The sequence below is a fragment of the Muscardinus avellanarius genome (assembly GCF_963383645.1).
Source record: "Muscardinus avellanarius genome assembly, chromosome: 1".
Lineage (NCBI taxonomy): Eukaryota > Metazoa > Chordata > Mammalia > Rodentia > Gliridae > Muscardinus > Muscardinus avellanarius.
This window is the reverse complement of record NC_137786.1, coordinates 151,437,480-151,459,806: the sequence shown is the minus strand read 5'-3', so window position 1 is coordinate 151,459,806 and position 22,327 is coordinate 151,437,480. Positions and strand designations below refer to the sequence as shown.

General features: G+C 42.8%; 1 protein-coding gene across 8 annotated transcripts in view; it reads left to right on the top strand.

Annotated features, from left to right (window-relative positions):
* Positions 1 to 8,426: 8,426 nt before the first annotated feature.
* YAP1 (Yes1 associated transcriptional regulator) overlaps positions 8,427 to 22,327 on the top strand; it is a gene marked incomplete at both ends in the record, with an annotated part of 132,691 nt that continues 118,790 nt past the window's right edge. For all 8 annotated transcript variants that reach the window (XM_080719699.1, XM_080719697.1, XM_080719698.1 and 5 more), the window contains 2 exons: positions 8,427 to 8,717; positions 13,643 to 13,893. In XM_080719699.1, coding sequence (XP_080575825.1) covers positions 8,427 to 8,717; positions 13,643 to 13,893 — 542 coding nt within the window. The remainder of the gene's footprint in view (positions 8,718 to 13,642; positions 13,894 to 22,327) is intronic.

Here is a 22,327-nt window from a genome sequence, read left to right as displayed (position 1 = left end):
GGACAGCCTCAACAACATAGTAAGACTCCTAGTAACCTAACAAGACCCTATTCAAACTAAAAAATAATAAAATGGGGCTGGGGGGTGTGACTCAGAGGTAGATCTCCCCTGAGTTCAATCCCCAGTACCAAAAAAAAAAAAAAAAAAAAAAAAAAACCACAAAAACTTTTTTTTCTTCCTGAATATATTTTCCAGATTTTGATGTTTTTGGGCTTAGACTTTATGAATTTAGATTTCAGGGATTTCAGCATTCGGGATGTGTCTTTTGGGATAATAGACCTAACCCCAAAGAGAGACATAAATTGAAGAAAAATAGATCACATGCCTCTTGTGAGCCAATGAAAGGAGTCTGGAATTTAACCAAAGAACGGGAAGCCACTGGTTTAACAAGTTTTAACAAGGGAGGACTGGACCTTTTCGAGAGGTCGCTGTGGAGGCAGGCATGGTGGTTCACACTTGTATCCCAGTACTTGGGAGGCTGAGACAAGAGGATCACAGGTTCTCGGCCAGCCTTAGCTACTTAGCGAGGCCCTCCACAATTTGGTGAGACTCTGTTTTAAAATAAAGAATAAAAGCCGGGCGTGGTGGCGCACGCTTGTAATCCCCGCGCTTGGGAGGCAGAGACAGGAGGATCGCGCAGGTTCGAAGCCAGCCTCACTGGTTTAAGAGACCTTGTTTCCAAAAATATATATAAAAAATAGGTCTGGGAGTGTAGCCCGGAGGTAGAAGGGTTTCCAGGAACCCCATTACCACCAAAAAAAAAAAAAAAACCTAAAATAAAGAATAAAAAATATAGGGCTGGGGGTGTAGCTCTGAGGTAAAATGCCCCTGGCATTTTCAGAAAAAGAAAAAAAAAAAAGACCACTGTGGATAATGTGTGACCCATGAACCCAAGAGGACATGAGGAAGCAGGAAACTGGCATCTTGGTCTAATGACAGATGAAGGCAGCTTGGGCAGGTTAGAGTCAGTGAGGATGGAGCAGGAGGGGGTGAACTGCGTCTGCTCCCCAGATTTTTGTTTTGTTTTGTTTTGTTTTTGCAGTACTGGGAATTGAGCCCAGGGGCATTGTACCTCTGAGCTATATCCCCAGTCCTATTTTTTATTCTTTATTTTGAAACAAGATTTCATTAAGTCGTGGAGGGCCTGGCTGAGTAGCTGAGGCTGTCCGCAAGCCCTGGTCCTCCTGTCTCAGCCTTCCAAGTCCTGGGATTACAAGCGTGTGCCACCACACCCAGCTCTCCTCCCCAGATTTCTATGTTGAAGTCCTTAGAAGGCAGCCTTATTTGGAGATAGGGCCTTGATAGAAGTAAGTGAGGCGAAATAAGGTCATAGGTAGAACCATCTGAGTAGATACTGACTGACATTTTGTGGGGGGGGGGTGCTGGGGGTTGAACCCAGGGTCATTTTACTTCTGAGCTATACCTCCAGCCCTTTTTTATTTATTTTTTTAAACAGAGGCAGCCAGGCATGATGGCACACACCTGTAATTCCAGAATTTGGGAGGCTAAGGCAGGAGGATCACAGGTTCAAGGCCGGCCTCAACAATTTCTTAGTGAGGCCCTCCACAACTTAGTAAGGCCCTGTTTCAAAATAAAAAATAAAATAGGGATGGGGATGTAGTTAAGAGTTAAAATGTTCCTGAGTTCAATCCCCAGTATCATATACATATATGTGTACACACACACACACACACACACACACACACACACACACACGAAACAAGGTCTTTCTAGGTTACTGAAAGTTTTGTTAAATTCCTGAGGCTGTCCTCAAACTTGCAATCCTACTGTTATAGCCTCTCAAGTACTAGAATTACAGGTGTATACCACTATGCCCAATTCTGATTGGTGTTTTTACAAAAGGAAGAGGTTAGAGGACAGAAGGAAAATCACATAAAGAAATTAGAAGATGGTCATGTACAAGCCAAGGAAAGAAGCCTTAGAAGAAACTAGAACTGTTGAAAACTTGGCCTCAAACTTTCTATCCTCCAGGACTATGAGAACATTCTCTGTTGTTCAAGCCACCCAGCCTGCAGTACTTTGTTATGACAGCCTTAGCACACTAATCTATGGAGGGAAGTGGATGCATTCCAGATGTATATTTGGACCCGAAGCCCACAGTGTTTGTTAATGGATGGAAGGAGACGCTCGGGTTCCCAGTTTTAGAAATTTTCAGATCTACCTAATATATTTAAGAAGAAGCAATCTTGTGAAATAGAACGGCAACAGCGAATTGAAGGCTCTGCATTCCAGATGGAAGGTTGAGAGTGTATGTGGAAGGCTTGGGAACAGTATAAATGTCAAGCAAGAGTAAGTCATTGCTGTCAACTTTGACCTGGTGGATGTTAGCACATGACACACAATGGAGCTTTACTATGACTTGGAGTGGGTGAGCAAGGGTGAAAAGGGCAGTTGAGGGAAATGGGTGTGTAATCAAAGATTGATAGGAACAGGAAAGGCTGGATGGAGCCTGGGAGACAAGCCAAAAACTGAGGTGTGAGCTGAGAAATGTCTGATGTCCCTGGGAAGGTCAGAACGACTAGGGACGTTTCAGCAAAACACATATGCACATGTGTGCGCGAGACCCTGTTACAAAATAAAAATAAAATAGGGCTGGGGATGTAGTTCAGAGGTAGTATGCCCCTGGGTTCAATCCCAAGTACTACACAAACACACACACACACACACACACACACACACACACTGAATAAGATTAAGACTATGTATCTTTTTTTTTTTTTTGGTGGTACTGGGGGTGGAACCCAGAGGCTTTCTACCTCCGGGCTATACTCCCAGACTTTTTTTTTATATTTTATTTGGAAATAGGGTCTCACTAAGTTGCTGAAAGCCTCACTAAGTAGTTGAGGCTGGCTTGGAACCTGTGCAATCCTCCTGTCTCAGCCTCCCAAGCGCGGGGATTACAAGCGTGTGCCACCATGCACGGCTTTAAGACTATATATCTTTAAACCAGCACTTTTGGTCAGTAGAAATAAATAAAACTTTACCCCTTAAATTACAGAGTTTCAGCCGGGTGTGATGGCACACACTTGTAATCCCAGCGTTCAGGAGGCTGAGACAGGAGGATCACAGTTCATGGACAGCCTCAGCTACTTAGTGAGGCCGTTTGCAACTCAGTGAGACCCTGTTTCAAAATAAAGAATAAAAAATAGGGCCACACATACACAAAGGTTCAAACCTAGTAGAGTATGGTGGCACACTTGGGAGGCTGAGACAGAAGCCTCCCAAGTTCAAGGGCATGGTACTTTAGTGAGACCCTATTTCAAAATAAAAGGCTGGGGGTGTGGGGTGGAGCTCAAGGTACAATGCTTCTGGGTTCGATCCCACTACTACCACTACAACAATTAAAAAAAAAATTCAAACCCATGCCTCCCTTCATTGGAGCTCTGGAATCTCTTCTTACCTCTCCTCTCCTACTTTTTCTACCGTCTGTGTGTGTGTGTGTGTGTGTGTGTGTGTGTGTGTGTGTGTGTAACTAGGAATCAAACCCAGGGGCATTCTACCTCTCATCTACACCCCAAGTCCTATTTTATTTTTATTTTGAAATGGTCTTTCTAGGTTAATGAGAGTCAAAAGTCTCACTGCTTGCTGAGGCTGTCCTTGAACCTGTAATTTTCCTGTTTCAGACTCCCAAGTACTGGGATTACACGTGTGTGTCACCATGCCGGACTCAACCTAATTATTTCTTAAAGGCTCCATCTCTTAACACTAATGAATTGGAGATTAACACATTTTGTTACATTGACCCAGATGTGGAAAATCTATAAAAATTTAAATACAAAGCTGGGAGTGGTGGCATATGTCTGTAATCCCAGTACTTGGGAGGCTGAGACAGAAGGATTGCAGGTTTGAGACCAGCCTTGGCAACTTAGTGACACCCTGTTTAAAAACAAAAATAAAATCTGGCCCAAGGTGGAATGCAGGGGTAGAATGTCTCTGGGTTCAACACACACACACACATACACACACACACACACACACACACACACACACACACACACATAAATACAAAACAAAAACCCTTATAGTATAGAAGCTGGGCATGATGGTGCATTCCTATAATTCCAGTACTTGGGAGGCTGAGACAGGAGGATCACAGTTTCCAGGCCAGCCTCAGCAATTTAGGTAAGCCCTTCAACAACTTAGCAAGATTCTGTATCAAAATAAAAAATGAAATAGGGCTGGGGATGTAGCTCAGAGGTAGGACACCCCTGGGTTCAATCCCCAGTACTGCCAAAACAAAAAAAACCAAGTCTAGAATATCTAACAAAAATATATAATAGAATTTTATACTATAATGATTATAATCTATTTAATTAATATATATATATACATATACATATACATATATATATAAGCTCTAGGTTACGATTTCTGACTTACTTGAATGCACCTGTGTCAATTTCAATGAAATATTCATGGAACTGAAAACTCAGAGCCTAATGGGCTAAGGTTTAACATGAATTTTAGAGCTATACAAACATTCAAACCATAGCAGAGTGAAAAGAGGAAGGGACAGAGTCCAGAAGGGAAAGGTGAATGAGAAAGGAGGTGTGAGCAGGGAGACCACAGAGCCAAAGGCTATCCAGAGAATGTCCTAACAGTGTGATCTCACAACTGAAGTGTCTCTGGATGATGACAGCGTGGAGACTTGGAACAGGTGGCTAGAGTGGTGTGAAGGTGAAGGCCCGCCGTTGGACCCTAATCAGTTGAAGGGTCAAGTAACTGTAAGACTCATTTTTTAGAACTTTGCCGCACTTTGTTTAGGTTGCAATGTACAGATGGCATATCTACTCCTCTATCCGTCCCACCTGTGCCGTCCCCTGGGCAGCCTCGGCTCCTCTTCCTCCTCCTTGTCCTTCTTGGTGTCCTTGGGGGCCTGGGAGGCCAGAGCAAGGACTGTTTTGAGATGTCTCCATAGTCACTGATAACGATCCAGGATAAAAGTGGATCTTCCTATGATGCCTTCCATTTCAAGGTGCCGCAACCTGATAATGGCCCCAAAAGCGGGTAAAGGAGCAAGAAAGGGGATAAAGGGTCCCCTTTCTTTGTCCCTTTCTAACCTGTTACTGAAATTTTAGAGGCGAGGAGCAGTAAGTAACAAAATCTTGGTTGATGATACAGACACACAGAACGTAAAGTCATTCTCCAAAGCCTTTTGAACCACTTATCAAAGTAATTTTGTTCTCTATTTAATGGCAGGTGAAATAATATTGAACAAAGCAAACTCTACTGTGTTTTATGTCCTTTAATTAGAGTATTCAGAGTAATAAATGCTCTAGCTAAGGGACAGCCTCTATTAAAACCCCAGATTTCAATCACTTGGTTCATGAAATTTTATTTCAGTTGAAGTTTGTGTGTGTGTGTGTGTGTGTGTGTGTGTGTGTGTGTGGTACTGGGGTGGAACCTAGGGGCTTTTCTGCCTCTGGGCTATGCTCCTAGACCGATTTTATATTGTTTTTGGAAACAGGGTCTCACTAAGTTGCTGAGCACCTCACTGAGTAGCTGAGACTGGCTTTGAACCTGTGTGATCCTCCTATTTCAGCCTCCCAAGCGCTGGGTTACAAGTGTGCGCCACCACGCCTGGTCAGTTGAAGTTTTTATGTGTGGTACTGAGGGTTGAACCCAGGGGCATTCCACAACTTCCCTGCATATCCGTGTGTGTGTGTGTGTGTGTGTGTGTGTGTGTGTGTGTGTGTGTGTTATGTGTGTGTTAGTGGAGATTGAACCCAAGGGTGTTCACCCCCAATTCTATTTTCTATTTTATTGTTTATTTTGAAACAGGTCTCAATGAGTTTGTGTTGCTGGAGCTGGCTGCAAACCTGGGATCCTCCTGTCTCACTTTCATAAGTACTGGGATTATAGGCATGTGCCACCACACTCAGCTTGTTCTTTCTTTCTTTTCCTTTCTTTCTTTCTTTCTCTTTCTTCTTTCTTTTTTTCTCTTTCTTTCTCTCCCTTTCTTTTCTTTCGCTCTCTCTCTTTCTTCTCTTTGGTTACTGGGGATTGAACCCAGAGGCATTCTACCCCCCAGCCAGATTTTATTTCTTATTTGGAAACAGGGTCTAAGTTGTGGAGGGCCTTGCTAAATTGCCGAGGCTGGCTTTGAACCTGCAATCCTCCTGTCTGAGCCTCCTAAGTATTGGGATTACAAGCATGTGCCACCATGCCCAGTTTTGTTTTTTATTTTTAAACACGGTCTTGATAAATTGTTCAGGCTGGCTTTGAACTCGTGATCCTCCTGCCTTAGCCTCTCAAGTTGCTGGTATTAAAGGCATGTTTCACCGTATCCTAAGTTTTTATGATTTTATTTTATTTTTTGCAGGTCTGGGGATGGAACCTAGGGGCATTTGACCTCCAAGCTACACTCCCTGCCCTATTTTTTATTCTTTATTTTGAAACACCGTCTCACTAAGTTGCGGAGGGCCTCACTAAGTAGCTGAGGCTGTTCACGAACCCTGATCCTCTGGTCTCAACCTCCTGAATGCTGGGATTACAAGCATGCACCACCACACCCGGCTTATTTTTGAAACAGGGTCTCACTGAGTTGCAAGGAGCCTCACTAAGTAGTTGAGGTTGTCCTTGAACCTTGATCCTCTCCGCCTCCCAAATGCTGGAATTGGTTTCGCGTGCGCCACTACGCCCTGCCTCAGTTGAAGTTTTTAATGTATAGTTTTTGCCCAAAGGTTTTGTGTGGTTTGATTATTAAACTCAAGAGGAAGGGCATGCCAAAGGGTTCCCAAGGCTGTTTTTAGTAAGGGCCACCGCAAAGGCGAGGCTATGTTGAACTTGTGAAGCATTCTGTAAACATAGGACAAGATGATAGCTGACATTTATTCAGAACCCAACATATGTCAAAAACTGGGCTAAGTACTTTATATCCATTGACTCATTTAACACCTCAACAATGTATGAGGTAGGTGTTATTACCCCTGACGCCAATATTAAAGAAAAGGAAATAAATAACTTGTCCAATGTTCCACGGCTGGTAAATGACAGAACTGGGACCCGAACTCAAAACTCTGTAACTCCAGATCCTATGAGTCTGTGGCTAAATGCACTTGAAATTTTGGGGTGGAGTAGGAATAAATCCAAGAGGCAGTCATGGGGGTCATTTATACCAATTCCTTTCTTCAAACAGGAAATTAGGGGTTCAGAGTGGTTGATTAAAATCTGAGTCTGAAGCCTGCTGGCCCAGCCCTACTACCCCAAACAATATGATTTCTCCTTAGAACTCTCCCGGGCATGTCCTGGCTGGAGAAAGATTATCTTTTGCTCAGGGGCCATTTCCTTGCTTAATCCTTTTTATTACCTCGGTTTCACTAGCATTGCATTTAAAAACCATTAAAATAAGAATCCAGATTTCTTTAGAAAGGGCTAGTGGGTTTAAAATCAGAGCGAACATCACTGCGAACAATCCCGTGGATAGACTTTAAAAACATTGAATTGTTAAACAGACAAAACGATGGTACATGAATTTCATCTGGATGAAGTTGCTTCTTAAAGGTGTACGGCTTAAATTTTTTTTCTCTCATTGTTTCTGAGCGATTCCAAATGGACTCCTTTCACGTTAAGACACCGACGCGAGAACGAGGCGCTTAAGGCAGCCTCCTCGCCCATTTATTTCTTACTCTACACCGCGTTCACGGTGCTCACCCGGTGCCAGGCGCGGGCATAACCAAGAGGCAAGGCTCCCAGCACCTCCAGGACCAAAGATAAGCGGAGAGGAATGCTTGCAACTGAAGTGAAGCACTGCTTCCTTTTTGTGTTTGTCGTTGCTGAAGTTTCCAACGACCACGTTGCAAGTTTCAGTGCTAAAAAGTCAGGATTTTCACTTTTAAGTCATGTTTGAGTTTCAATAAAGACACACTGAGTCACAGTCATCACTTGCCCCTTTCAAGCGGCCTTTGGTATATTAAAAGGTAGGTGAAAAAGAAAAAAAGACAACATCAAGGTCACGTTTCAGAACGGATCTTTATTGAAGAGGCGGCGCCCGTCCCCGGCACCTTCCCTAACTCGGAGGCGCGGAGCCCTCCGCTCCGGGTCCGGGCGGGCGGGCGCGGTCACGTGCGGCGCCTGCAGGAATGCGGCCACTTGCAGGGAAAGTTTTCCCGGCGGGCGGCGGCGGCGGCGGAGTCGGCGCGGGCGGGCGCGCAGAGGAAGTCGGCGCGGCGAGGAGGCGGAGCCGGCCGCTCGGGCGGGCGCTTCTCGCAACTTTAGTTTTGGCTTCGGAGGCGAAGTTTCTGTCTCAGTCGGGCGCAGCCGCCGCCGGGGCAAAGAAAGGGAGGAAGGAAGGAACAAGAAAAGGAAACGAGGGAGCCGGGGGGAGGGGAGCCAGGCCGCCGGCCGCCGCGCGCGCGGGCAGGCAAGTCGCGGGCGCGGGCGGGGTCTCCGTCTCGGCCGCCGCCATGGACCCCGGGCCGCCGCCGCCGCCGCCCGCGCCCCCGGGCCCGGGGCAGCCGCCCGCGCCGGCCCCCCAGGCCCCGGCCCCGGCCCCCGCGGCCGCGCCCGCGCCGCCGCCCCCGGCCGGGCACCAGGTGGTGCACGTCCGCGGGGACTCGGAGACCGACCTGGAGGCGCTCTTCAACGCCGTCATGAACCCCAAGACGGCCAACGTGCCGCAGACCGTGCCCATGCGGCTCCGGAAGCTGCCCGACTCCTTCTTCAAGCCGCCCGAGCCCAAGTCGCACTCGCGGCAGGTAGGCGGCCGCGGGGTCGGCACAAAGGGGCGTGGGGGAGGGGCGGCGGGGGGCCCGCGGGGGGCCCGGGGGGGCGGCGGCCCGGCCTCCCCGCCCGCCCCGCGCCGTCCGGCCGGCGCTCACGTGCCGGCGCCCCCTTTGTGGGCCCCGTCCTTCCCGGCCGCCGACGCGCTTTTAAACCGGCCACATCTGTCCGGCGCGGGAGCCGGCCGCGCGTCGCTGCCCGGGCTCAGCCCGAGCCTTTGATGACGCGCCCGGGGTGACTCACGCGGGCCGAGCCCGGCCTCCCGCGGCTGAGATTAGAAGAAGCGCGCGTTTGGGAAGCGGTGACTAACCCCGCGATCGCCATGGCTCCCCGTGCCCATCGAGGATGGGAACATGGCTGCGTTCTCCACGGACGCGACTCGCGTCCGACGGTCTCGCCGACTTGAGCTGACGTTGAAGTGAAACTATTTGTTAGGGAAGAATCGACATTCCGATAGTCCTGTGCGGGTTCTCTAGCTTTTCTTTTCTTTTCTTTTCTTTCTTTTTTTTCAGAACTAGCTTCAGGCTAAACCAACACAGGAACTTTGCCCAAAAGTTAATTGGTTTTCCAAATCTGCAGTGTAGTTACCCACTTGGGCTGTAATTTGAGTGGAAGGAAGAGTCACCGCCCCCACTCTCGTCCCCCTCCGATTTGCAGGCCTGTTGTATTTTCACTTGCAGACCGAGGGGTTTTGGAACGCAGCAGAGCTCTCTGACCGTGACAAAAACCTGGGTTAAGGAGGAGGAAGGAAAACTCATTTAGTTTCTTGCCTCCGCAGTTTATTAGAAGTAGACTTGGGTACGCTCTTTTCTCTTGACCTCTGGAAGTGAGTTTCTTGGACTCGCTCTGGGTATATTGGCACGTACCCGATAGACTACATGGGGATGCTGCTAGTTACGCAATATGCTTTGAAAGTATACATAGATTTGAACTCCCTTCCCATTTTGTGGCATCTGTAAGCCCAGACGAATTGAAACTGAAAAGTGTACTTATTCTTTTAGTACATTGTTACACAAGAATTTATATTCAGAAGTTTTTATATACATATTCATAATCCTCTGTAGTTTGGCTTTTAATTTTTTTTTTTTTTTTTTTTTTGGCTATACTGGGAACAGAACTCAGGGGCATTCTGCCTCCAAGCCATACCCCCAGGCCTGTTTTTTATTCTTCCTTTTGAAACAGGGTCTCACTGAGTTGCAAAGGGCCTCACTTAGCTGAGGCTGGCTGTAAACAGTGATCCTCCTGTCTCAGCCTCCCAAATGCTGGGACTACAAGCTTTTAATTTTTTTTTAACTGAGTGTCGTAGATCTGAAATTTTAATTTTTATTTCTGCTAATGATTGGAAACTCAAAAACTTACATGACTTTAAGACATAAATAGTTGCTGAGTCCTTGTTTCTTTTCTTGCCTATATGAATCTATGAAGTTCTAATTTTTTTTTTTTTTTTGCATTTGTGTGTGTGGGGGTTACTTGGGATCGAAACCAGGGTAATTCTATCTCTGAGCTACACCCCCATACCGATTTTAATTTTTATATGAAAACAAGGTTTTGTTTACTTGTTGAGAACCTTGCGGAGTTGCTGAGTCTGGCCTCGAACATGCAATCCTCTTGTTTCAGTCTCCCAAAGTACAAGGATTACAGGCATGCACCACCAAGCCTGGCTACTCCCCAGCCCTCTTTATTTTTAATTTTAATTTTAATTTTTTGGTGGTACTGGGGGGGTGGAACCCAGGGGTTTTCTACCTCCGGGCTATACTCCCAGACCTATTTTATATTTTTATTTGGAAACAGGGTCTCACTAAGTTGCTGAGAGCCTCACTAAGTAGCTGAGGCTGGCTTCGAACCTGTGCAAACCTCCTGTCTCAGTCTCCCAAGCACGGGGATTACAAGCCTGCACCACCACGCCCTGCTGATTTTTTGTTTTGAAACAGGCATGTGCCATCACATCAGACAAAATTATAAATATTTGATAAATCCTAATTCTAATAAGGAATTTAAACACTATATTAGCTGGGCGTGGTGGCGCATGCTTGCAATCCCCGCGTTTGGGAGGCAGAGATGCGCAGGTTCGAAGCCAGCCTCTCTGGCTTAAGAGACCCTGTTTCCAAATAAAAATGTAAATAGGTCTGAGAGTGTAGCCCGGAGGTAGAAGGGTTTCCAGGAACCCTAGTACCACCACCACCAAAAAACAAAACAAAAAAAACAAAAACAAAAAACCCCACTATATTATAGATGATATGAGTCTGGGTTGTAAATACTATTCACAAACTGTTGAATCTAAATTCTTAGGTTCAGTCCCATTTTTCAAATATGAAAAAGGCTATTTTATAAAAGAAAATACTGAGGTCCACAGAGGTTATGGTACTTGTTCGGCATTACACTATTCCCCTTGGACTGAAACTCTAATCTTTGGGATCTGAGTGAAGAATTTTTCTATTGTATAGTTGTAAATATGCCTGTGAGTTCTTAAGTTATATTGTAATTGGACTGATAACATCTTTATCTGCTAGGTACAAAGAGGGCTGGTTTTTCATTCCATTCATTAGATAGCTTTTAAGAACATTTGGGTGCTTCTAAAACTTTCGAATTCACTAAAAGTTGTATAACTTGTGATGACTGATTTATTTGTGGAATTCATTTATAGTGAAAAAATGACAAAGGCTTGTTTTTCAAGAGTTTGCCTAGAAAAAATATTTAACTATTTGACAAAATGTACATTACTTTTTTGGTTTTGTTTTACACATGGAATGTTTACAACTGGGAAAAGCACTCATACTGTGCTGTCTTGATCATTTATTTATTTATTTCTGTGAGTTGAACCCAAGGCCTCTCATTATAAGCTTGTGCTCTGCTATAAAGCTACATACACCTCTAGCTTCTGCCATGACCTTTTAGAAATTAAGTTTTAAAATCCAATATTTAGATGAGTATGGTGGCCCACACTTGTAATCCCAGTACTTGGGAGGCATCACAAATTCAAGATCAGCCTCAGCTGATCTTGAATTTGGGTAAAATTGGGTAAAATCAGGCTGGGGGTATAACTCCCCCAGGTAGAATGCCATCTGAGTTCAATCCTTAGTACTATAAAACCAATCAACCAACATTTCCTATTTAGAAACCTTTCACTAGTTGTCTATAAAAGATGCAGAAGCCATATTTAATAGTAGTAGAAAGTCATTTAGATGAATTGCCATTAAAAAAAACTACAAATGAAGCTGGGTCTGGTGGCGTACACTTGTAATCCCAGGATTCGGTAGGCTGAGTCAGGAGGACCACAGTTCTAGGCCAGCTTCAGCTACTTAAGTGAGGCCCTCTGCAATTTAGACCCTGTTTCAAAAAAGGAATAAAAAAATAGGGCTGGGGGGTATAGCTTGGAGTTGGAATGCCCCTGGATTCCATCCCCAGTACTGCAAAAACAAAACAAAAACAAAAACCTACAAATGGGGCCTGGTAGTGCACACTTGTAATCCTATTACTGGGCTGAGACAGGAGGATCCAGGTTCAGGGCCAGCCTCAGCTACTTAGTGAGGACCTCCGCAACTTAGACTCCATTTCAAAATAATAAAAATTGGGCTGAGGGTGTAGCTCAGAGGTGGAATGCCCCTGGGCTCAATCCCCAGCACCAGAAAAACAAAACAAAAAAACTACAAATGTTTAGAGTATGTGTTAGTTACATAATTTTGAGGGGGTTGTTTTTGGTTTGTTATTGGGAATTGAACCCAGGAAGAGGCATTCTACCTCCGAGCTACATCCTGCCTTTTTTTTTTTTTTTTTTTTAAATGGTCCTGGGGAGTGAATTTAGGAGCATTCTACCTCAGATCTACACTCTCAGCTCATTTTATTATCTTTATTTGGGAACGCGGTCTCACCAAGTTGCTGAGAGCCTCCTGAAGTTGCTGAGGTTGGCTTTGAATGTGTGAGCCTCCTGACTCAGCCTCTTTAAGTACAGAGATTACACACATGTGCCACTATACCTGGCTTCTCTTCCGTTTGTTTTTATTATTATTATTATTATCATTATTATTAATTATTTTTTTTGTGTGTGGTACTGGGGATGGAACCCAGGGGCATTCTACCTCCGAGCTACATTCCTAGTCCTATTTTATATTTTTTAGAAGTTTTTGAAACAGAGTCTCACAGAGTTGAAAATGGCCTTGTTAAGTAGCTGAGGCTGTCCGAGAACCATGATCCTCTGCTCTCAGCTTCCTGAATGCTGGGATTACAAGATGCACCACCACACCTGGCCTTTTCTTCCTTTTTACATTTTTATTTCTTTTTGTGTGGTACCGGAGATTGAATTCAGGGGTATTTTACCTCTGAGCTATAGTCTCAGCGCTAATTTATTTTTTATTTTGAAACAGTCTCATTAAATTGCTGAGAGTCTCACTAAATTGCTGAGGCTGGCTACAAACCTATGATTCTCTTGTCTCAGCCTCCCAAGTACTGGGATTACAGACATGTACCACCATACCTATCCATCTTTTAAATATTAAAACAAGGTCTTGCTAAGTTGCTGAGGTTTCACAAAGTTGCAAGGCTGGCTTCCAGCCTACTGGGATTATAAGTGCACTACCACATCCCGCTGTAAATTAAGGCTTTTTAAGAGACAGGATCTTGCTGTGTTGCTCAGGCTGTCCTTGAATTTCTGGACTCCAGTGACATCCTACCTCAGCCTTCTGAGTAACTGGAACTACAGGTGTGGACCACTATGTCTAGTTTACAATTACATAATTTGAAAGTACAATTATTTGAAAACCTCTGTGTCAACATTTTAAGTGTTGAGATTTGCCTTTGCTCTTTAAATACTTGGTTGGAGTGAAATTTTTCGGGGAATTTGAAGAGACTCTAAATTTTTGGGGGGGTTTTGTTTTATAAATTTTTATTTTAATATTCCTAATAGGCCAGTACTGATGCAGGCACTGCGGGAGCCCTGACTCCACAGCATGTTCGAGCGCATTCCTCTCCAGCATCCCTGCAGCTGGGAGCCGTTTCTCCTGGGTCACTGACCCCCACTGGAGTAGTCTCTGGTCCAGCAGCTACACCCACAGCGCAACATCTTCGACAGTCTTCTTTTGAGATACCTGATGATGTACCTCTGCCAGCAGGCTGGGAGATGGCAAAGACATCTTCTGGTCAGAGATACTTCTTAAAGTAAGTGAAAATAATGGTAGAGGTAGTTAGACCTAAGAACATATATTGGAGGACATATGAAAGTGGTATCAAGATATAGAATACTGTTTACTTTTGATAACATGTCAAACTCAAATGATCTTTTTTCAGTTTGATATGAATGAAATACCAAATACCGTTGTATTTTTATTTTCTTTTTTATGGTACTGGGGATTGAACTTGGGCATTCTGCCTCAGAGCTATATCCACAACCCTATTTTATTTTGAAACAGGATCTCTCTCAGTTGATAAAAGTCTCACTACTTGCTGCAAACTTGCCATCCTCCTATCTCAGCCTTTCAAGTACTGGGATTACAGGAATATGCCACCATGTATGGTGCTTTTGTATCTTTTTTAGGGTGGATAATATTTTGAAAGCTTAATTTTTGGTTTGGAGCCTTTTTGCAATCTTTTGTGTCAATTTGGATAATTTCATTTTGAGGTTGTGCCAAGCCTGCTAATTAGCCTAGAAAAAAACATAATACCATGAAAAATTTCAAATTCTGAGAATTATAGGACTAGCATAATTATATGAAATATGTATGGTACTGCTTATGTCTTTTTTTTTTATTGTTGTTGATCAAACCCAGGATCTTGTACATGCCAAGCACATACACTGCACTGTATCCTCAGCCCTAAATTTTCCCTTTCTCTTTCTCTCTCTCTCTCTCTCTCTCTCTCTCTCTCTCTCTCTCTTCTTGCAGTACTGGGGATGGAGCCCAGGGACATTCTACCTCTGAACTAAACACCCAGCTCTATTTTTAATTCTTTTTTTTTTTATTGCGGGTCTGGGGGAATCCAGGAGCATTCGACCTCCGAGCTACACCCCCTGCCCTATTTTTTATTCTTTATTTTGAAACAGGGTCTCACTAAGTTGCGGAGGGCCTCACTAAGTAGCTGAGGCTGTCTGCGAACTGCAATCCTCCTGTCTTAGCCTCTCAAATGCTGGGATTACAAGTGTGGGCCACCATGTCTGGTCTATTTATTTTTTGGTGGTACTGGGGGTGGAACCCAGAGGATTTCTACCTCCGGGCTATACTCCCAGACCTTTTTTTTTTTTTAATTTGGAAATAGGGTCTCACTAAGTTGCTGAGAGCCTCACTAAGTAGCTGAGGCTGGCTTCGAACCCGTGTGATCCTCCTGTCTCAGCCTCCCAAGCGCAGGGATTACAAGCATGTGCCACCACGCCCGGCTGGTCTATTCTTTATTTTTAAAACAATGTCTTCCTGAGTTGCCAAGGGCCTCAATAAGTAGCTAGGCTGTCTGCGAACCATGATCCCAAATGCTGGGATATAAGTGTGCAACACCATGCCCTGCTAATTTACAGTATTTTAAATTATGAAATAACAAGCACTTGAGCTTCAATTTGATGTGATTCTCATTTTCCCCCACCCCCAAAATGTAAAGAGATGTACACATTTTTAGGCTTGATGTATAGCTAGTGGCAAACTTCTTTGAAGCTAGGTCTTCAAAACAGGATCTCTTCTCTGAGAAAGCAAAAACAAGGCCATTGGGTTCTTTCTTTTCCTTCCTTCCTTCCTTCCTTCCTTCCTTCCTTCCTTCCTTCCTTCCTTCCTTCCTTCCTGTGGTACTGAGGATGGAACCCAGGTGCATTTTACCTCTGAGGTACACCCCTGGTCCTATTTTTTAGTCTTTTTATTTTTTTGAAACAGGGTCTCACTAAGTAGCTGAGGCTGTCTTTGAACAGTGATCCTCCAGTCTCTGCCTCCCGAATGCTGAAATTACAAGCCTGCGCCACCATGCGGGGCCTTTTTTTTTTTTTTTTTTTTTTTTAAACAACCTTGTTCTCCTTGACAAAATGGCAAAATTACATTAAGCTGAAAAGAGATTTTTTTGTGTGGCTGAAAAGAGATTTTTTTGTGTGGTACTGGGGATGAAACCCAGGGGCATTCTACCTCCACAAGTGACACCCCCAGCCCTATTTTTTATTACTTATTTTGAAACAGTGTCTCACTGAGTTGCAAAGGGCCTCACTAAGTAGTAGCTGAGGCTGGCTACAAACCCGTAATCCTCCTGTCTCAGCCTCCTAAATGCTGGGATTACAGGCGTGTGCTACCACACCTGGCCCTAAGTAGGTTTTTATCCCTTTTAATTTTGAAATAATAGGTGAGAGTTTAATCTGGCTTATTTGCATCAAGTGTACAGAAAATATTCTTGAAAGCTAGTTGTTGTAGATCAAAATTATTCTTGAAATATTCTCCTCTTTAAATAATAAGATTGAGATAATAAGTGAAAAACAACCCATGTTTTGATTCAGATTTTTCTTGACAATCTACTCCTAAGGTAATTGTAACATTTATTTATTAGATAAGGTAACACAATGATGTTTTCTTGTGTGATTCTTGAAATGTGTTGTATAATGACTCTGCCCGGGTAGATTGCTACTTCATAATGTAAGATAGAGTTTTATGACAGGCCTATTTAGAAGAGCAGAGGAAAAGATTTGCTCTTAGAAAGTTCTTATAGTTTGTATTCTCTTTTCCTGCAACTTTTTCTTCTTTCTTAAAATTTATTTTCTGGTGTTCTGGTATCCATTTCAAAGAGTCAGGTTTCAACCAGAACAATAAGGGGCCTGAGACTGCAAAGTACACACAAGTCTGGCAAACTCATCTGCATGAGCAAGCTCATTTGTTCTCAAGCAGACATCCAAAGTAAATGATTGAAAGAGCTGTGAGCTGTGAGGGACTGTGTGGCTTGAAGGGGAAAGGAGTGGAAACAACCAGGTTGTTAGGAAGAAAAAGAAAAGCTGGACTTTGTTGAGCCTCCCCCTGCTGGGGCGCATGCTGGCCTGGGGAGATTTTTAAACAGCCCAACAGCCTGCTTGCCTTCTTTTTTTGGTTGATACTGTGGCTAAAAGCATAAGGTTAAAGAGCAACACTTAGGTTCTTCTTAGTCTTCTTTGTTTTGTAATAATCTGCCTATATCTTCATTATTTTCCAATGGCTCTTGGAGAAGAAATGTTTCTCTTAAATGCATCCTTATGTGGGTGGATTAAGGATGTGCACACCTTCACCTCACTCGCCCCACACCACAGACCTGTATGGAAGGTTAACCAGGCCAAAATAAAAATTTTGCAATATGAGGAATGGTTGTAGGAATGAGGAGCAGTTTCCCTGGAAAGGAGAAGCTGACAAGATGAGAGATAAGACATAGTCGTTCATTATATGATAAACATGAGAAGTTTTGACTGTGTAGAACTCTTTCATCACAGTTTTCAGAAATTTAGAATGCTTTCCCTGAGAGGTAGATGTTGTCAATAAAAGCAGGTGAGATGGATTAGCTGGTATCAAGTATTGTATATATACAGAAATCTCTCAACATCGAATGTGGAAGATGAGCATTATAAAATGTTTGCTTTCTGAACAATGTACATTCTGCAGAAATGTTACAAAACAAGGTATAGTTCACCTTCTCAGGTGTTAGCTATGTCCTTGGAGGCTGCAGGCTGTATAATTGTCTTATTTTTGTATACTGAACAGGTAAATGAAGTTATTATACGGACTGAATCAAAGATGATAATAGACCAAGATTTAGGCCAAGTCACTATTGTCAAAGTTTATTTTTGTCTTAGATTTGATTTTTTTTTTTTTTGGTGGTACAAGGGATTGAATCCAGGGGTCTTCTATCTCTCAGGCCTAATTTATATTTTATTTGGAATCAAGGTCTCACTATGTTGTTGAGAGCCTCACTAAATAGCTGAGGTGGCTTCGAACCTGTGCGGTCCTCCTGTCTCAGCCTCCCAAGCCCAGGGATTATAAGCGTGTGCCACCACGCCCGTCTTAGTTTTGATGTTTTAGAATCAGGGCATAGTGGTGAATGCCTATAATCCCACCCATTTGGGAGGCAGAGACAGAAGATGAGAAGCTGAAGCCAGTCTGGGCAACTCAGCAAGACCCTGTCCAAAATAGAGCTGGGCTTGTGAGTACACACCTGTAATTCCAGTTGGGAAATTAAGACTGGAGGATGGAGGCCAACCTCAGCAATTTAGCAAGACCCTTTTTCTGAATAAAAAACGGAAATAGCTGGAGGTATAGGTCAGAGGTAGAAGACCCCTGGATTTAATACCTAGTACCTGAGGAGAAAGAAATAAAGGGGGGTGGGGCTGGGCATGTATCTCTGTTGTAAAGTGTTTGCTTAGCCTGTATTGGGCCCTGAGTTCAAATCTTTTTTTTTTTTTTTTTAAATTTTTTTTTTTTAATTTTATTTTTTTGGTGCACTGTATTCATACATCATAGTGGGATACAAACTTTTGTAGACATACATGCACACATTGCCCAGTCAGTCCCCACCCGATCCCCACCCCATTCTCTCCCCATCCCTCCCTCCCATGCTTGGCTTAGTGGTTGACATCTAGTATTATAGCAATATCCAAAATTAAAAATGATAATCTCACATAACAGTTTCATTTGTCTGATGCCAAGCTTTTGATGATTTAAAGATAACATTTCAATATTTCTTTTTGCTTTATTTCTTACCAGAGCATATTTTTTTCTGTTTTTTTGGTGAAACTATCATATATTTATATATTTATTTTTCAGAAAAAAATTTATCCTAATATGGAATATGAATTCTAGATACCCAAAACGATCTTGAAGAAGAACAAAGCTAGCAGATATATATTTTCTGATTTCAAACCATATAAAGCTACAATAATTGAAACAGTGTAGTACTGTTCTAAAGGCAGATATATAAACCATTGGAGTTAAATACAAGCCTACAGCTAAATTCTTCCATATATTGTCAAGTTATTTTTGACAAGGTTTCCACGAACATTTCGTGGTGGAAATAATATTCTTTTAACTAAATATTGTTGAAAAATAATAATTACATGGAAAAGAATAAAATTGGACCCTTACCTAATCCCACATACTAGTATTAACTCAAAATAGATAAAAGACCTAAATATAAATCTTAAGACTATAAACTTTTAGGAGAAAATCTGGGTCATAAAACCTCACAACATTGAAATTGGCAGTGATTTCTTGGATATGATTTCAATGGCACAGGCAACAGAAGAATATACAAACTCCCTAAAAAATAAAAAAAAATATTGTATATCCAAAGACAATGTAAACAGAGTTAAAAGTTACTAATAGAATGGGATAAAATATTTCCAAATGCTATATCTGAAGGTATATTAATATCCCAACTAGAAATCCTAAAAATTAACAACAATAAAGGCAAACAATACAATTTAGAGATAGGTAAAAGACTAACATAAATAATGAATCTCCACAGATAACCAATCTTAGTTGTCTGTTGGATGGAAAATCTTGTATCTCTGGTTCTGGTGAGTGTTACCTATTTCTTCTTTGTAGTTAATCTCTTTGAGTATTTTCTCTAGCGCTGGTTTTGAAGACATAAATTCCTTCAGTTTCTGTTTGTCATGGAAGCTTCTTATTTCTCCATCTAATTTGATAGAAAGTTTTGCTGGATAGGAAATTTTTGGCTGGAAGTTGTTTTCTTTCAGAGTTTGGAATATGTTACTCCAAGCCCTTCTGGCTCTCATGACTTGGTTTGGGAAGTCTGGAGTGATTCTAATTGGTTTGCCTCTGAATGTCAGTTGGCCTTTTGTTTTTGTTGCCTTTAAGATTCTCTGCTTGGCTTCCACATTGGTCATTTTGACAATTATGTGGCGTGGGGATCCTCTTCTCCGATCCTGTCTAAAGGGAGTTCTATAAGTTTCCTGGACCTGTGTATCAACCTCTTGCTCTATGTTTGGAAAATTTTCTGCTATTACTTCCTTGAAGAGATTGTTGATCCCTTTGGTTTCACTTTCTTTTCCCTCCTCTATTCTAATTATTCTTAGGTTAGCTCTCTTAAGATGGGCCCATATTTCTTCAATGTCAGATTCCTGCTGTCGGATATTTTTTTCTAGATTAGAAACTATGCGTTCATTTTTGGATTGCTCATCTTCTAAGAGCGAGATTCTGTTCTCCATGTGTTCTAATCGGTTGTTTGTGCTTTGAATTGAGGCCTTTACTTCATTAATTGCATCCTTTATCTCTTTTTGGCTCTCTCTGAGTTCTTTTCGAAGCACCTCTATTATTTCTACAGTTATTTTCCTGATTTGATCTTCTAGAAATCTCTGATTTTCTGTTTTATCGGGTTCTGATGTTGTGGGGTTGTGGGCGGTATTCATTGCTCCAGTATTATTCCTCTTTCCCATGATTTCGGATGCTTGTGCCTTCTCTGGGTTCTTCCCTTGGGTCACTATGACTTCGCTTAAGGTGCTCTGGATCTCGAGTCTGTAGTATCTCTGACCCCACTACTCCTTTACTGGGTTGTATCACAGAGTCTCCGACCCAGGGAGTCGATAGAGGCTGCTTTAAACTATGGGGGGGTGCCAGGTTGCACGTTCTCCTATGGTGTGATATCTCTGCCACCCCCACTCCCTCACTGGGTACAGTGAGGTACAGTACTGGGATTTCTCCTCTGTGGCCTGCAATTTGACTCACTGTTCTTGAGTACGCAGATGTAGCTGTACTGGATTCGGCGAATTCACTGCTGCTGCTGCCGCCGGTGGCAATATGGCGCCGCAGCCATGCCCTCGGCCATGAGGCTGGCGTATTTTTTCTTCTCTGGTTTTGATTTCCACTCTGAATCCCTGCAGCGTGTGCTGAGCTCAGCCACTAGGAGCTTTAAATGCTGTCTGCGCCGAAAGATCCCGCCTGGCTGTTCCGCAGCGGCTCACCTTGGCTTGCTGTAGCCGTCCGATGAGTTCGCCGCTGCCGCCGGCAGTATGGCGCTGCTGCCGTGTCCTCGGGCGCGTGTGTCTCCTCTGTGGCCCTGAGCTCTGTTCTCAGTCCGCTTTCTCTCTGGAGCCTGGTGGTTTTTTTGTTTTTCTGCTGATGGTGTTTTCTGGCTATGAAAGGCGCTGGTTTTGTGGTAATGGAGATTGGTTGTTAGCAGGGCTCTTAAGCCCCGCTTTTCTCGGTCGCCATCTTCCCGGCCTGAGTTCAAATCTTAATACTACAAAAAGGAGAAAAAGAAAAAGAATCAGGTATTCTTTGCAGTCAGTATATATTTGCTCTTTTGTCTAAAGATTGTTGTTGATGGCTAGATGTACAATGAAGTTTTGAACTTATCATGCATACTTGGTACTCATTTTAACAGTAAAAAAGTTGTCTTTTGCCAGGTGTGGTGGCACACGCTTGTAATCTCCGCTTGGGAGGCGGAGGCAGGAGGATTGTACAGGTGTGAAGCCAGCCTCACTGGTTTAAGACACCAAAAAAAAAAAAAAAAAAAAAAAAAAGGTCTGGGAGTATAACCCAGAGATAGAAGGGTTTCCAGGAACCCCAGTATCACCAAAAAAAAAAAAAAAAAAGTTGTCTTATTATACATCATTTTAGATATTTGTTGGAACTGACTTTTAAAGTACATAGTATAAGCCGGGCGTGGTGGTGCACCCTTGTAATCCCTGGGCTTGGGAGGCTGAGACAGGAGGATCGCACAGGTTCTAAGCCAGCCTCAGCTACTTAGTGAGGCTCTCAGCAACTTAGTGAGACTCTGTTTCCAAAATAAAAAAATTTGAAAGGGTCTGGGAGTATAACCCGGAGGTAGAAAGCCTCTGGGTTCCACCCCCAGTACCACCAAAAAAAAAAAAAAAAAAAAAAAAAATTATATCATTTATTTAGATTTATACCTGACATGAAGAACTATGACTGTAAATGGTCCAAACATTCAAGGTGATGTAATTTGAGAGAACACTTGGGAATGTTGACTTTGGAAACAACTAATTGTTGCCTTGTGACTAGTAAATGAGTTTTTAAAGTCAGCAGACCCATCCTCCAGTTTCAGAGGTAGTGTAATTAATGAAGAATTATAGACAACATTAGTGTTTTAAAAGTTCATCCTAGGTCAGGGAGATCTCCCGGAGAGGACTCGTACCTTATCTTGGCAAGTGATCTGGTAGAAGTATTGAACTAGAACATTTATCTATCACATGGACTTAAGATCATACGTAAAAAAGGATTAGTCATTGTATGCTTTTTGTAATGTTATTTCTATTGAACTTAATCTTTGAAACTAATTTCTTTAACATAGTACTGAGCTTTATTTAAATGAATTCATTTTCTGTACAACTCCGAATTACTGCCTTCTTCAGCTGTCTTATAGTTTTCCTACAGGAAATAGTTCTTCAAGTAGTTGGTCAACAACTTCCTATTTCTTTATAAGCTGCTGAATAACTTCCTGAATTAGTATTCTATAATATCTTTGGTTACAAAGAGTGTTTTCACTTCTCAGATTTATTTTATTGAATCGGATACCTTGTAATTATCACCATAAACAAAGAGCTTTATGTGTAACATACCATGTAGGTTTTATAATTTTTTAAAAAAATGTGATCCAGTGATTTAACATGTGTTAAATTGTCTTAATGCTCTTCTAATAA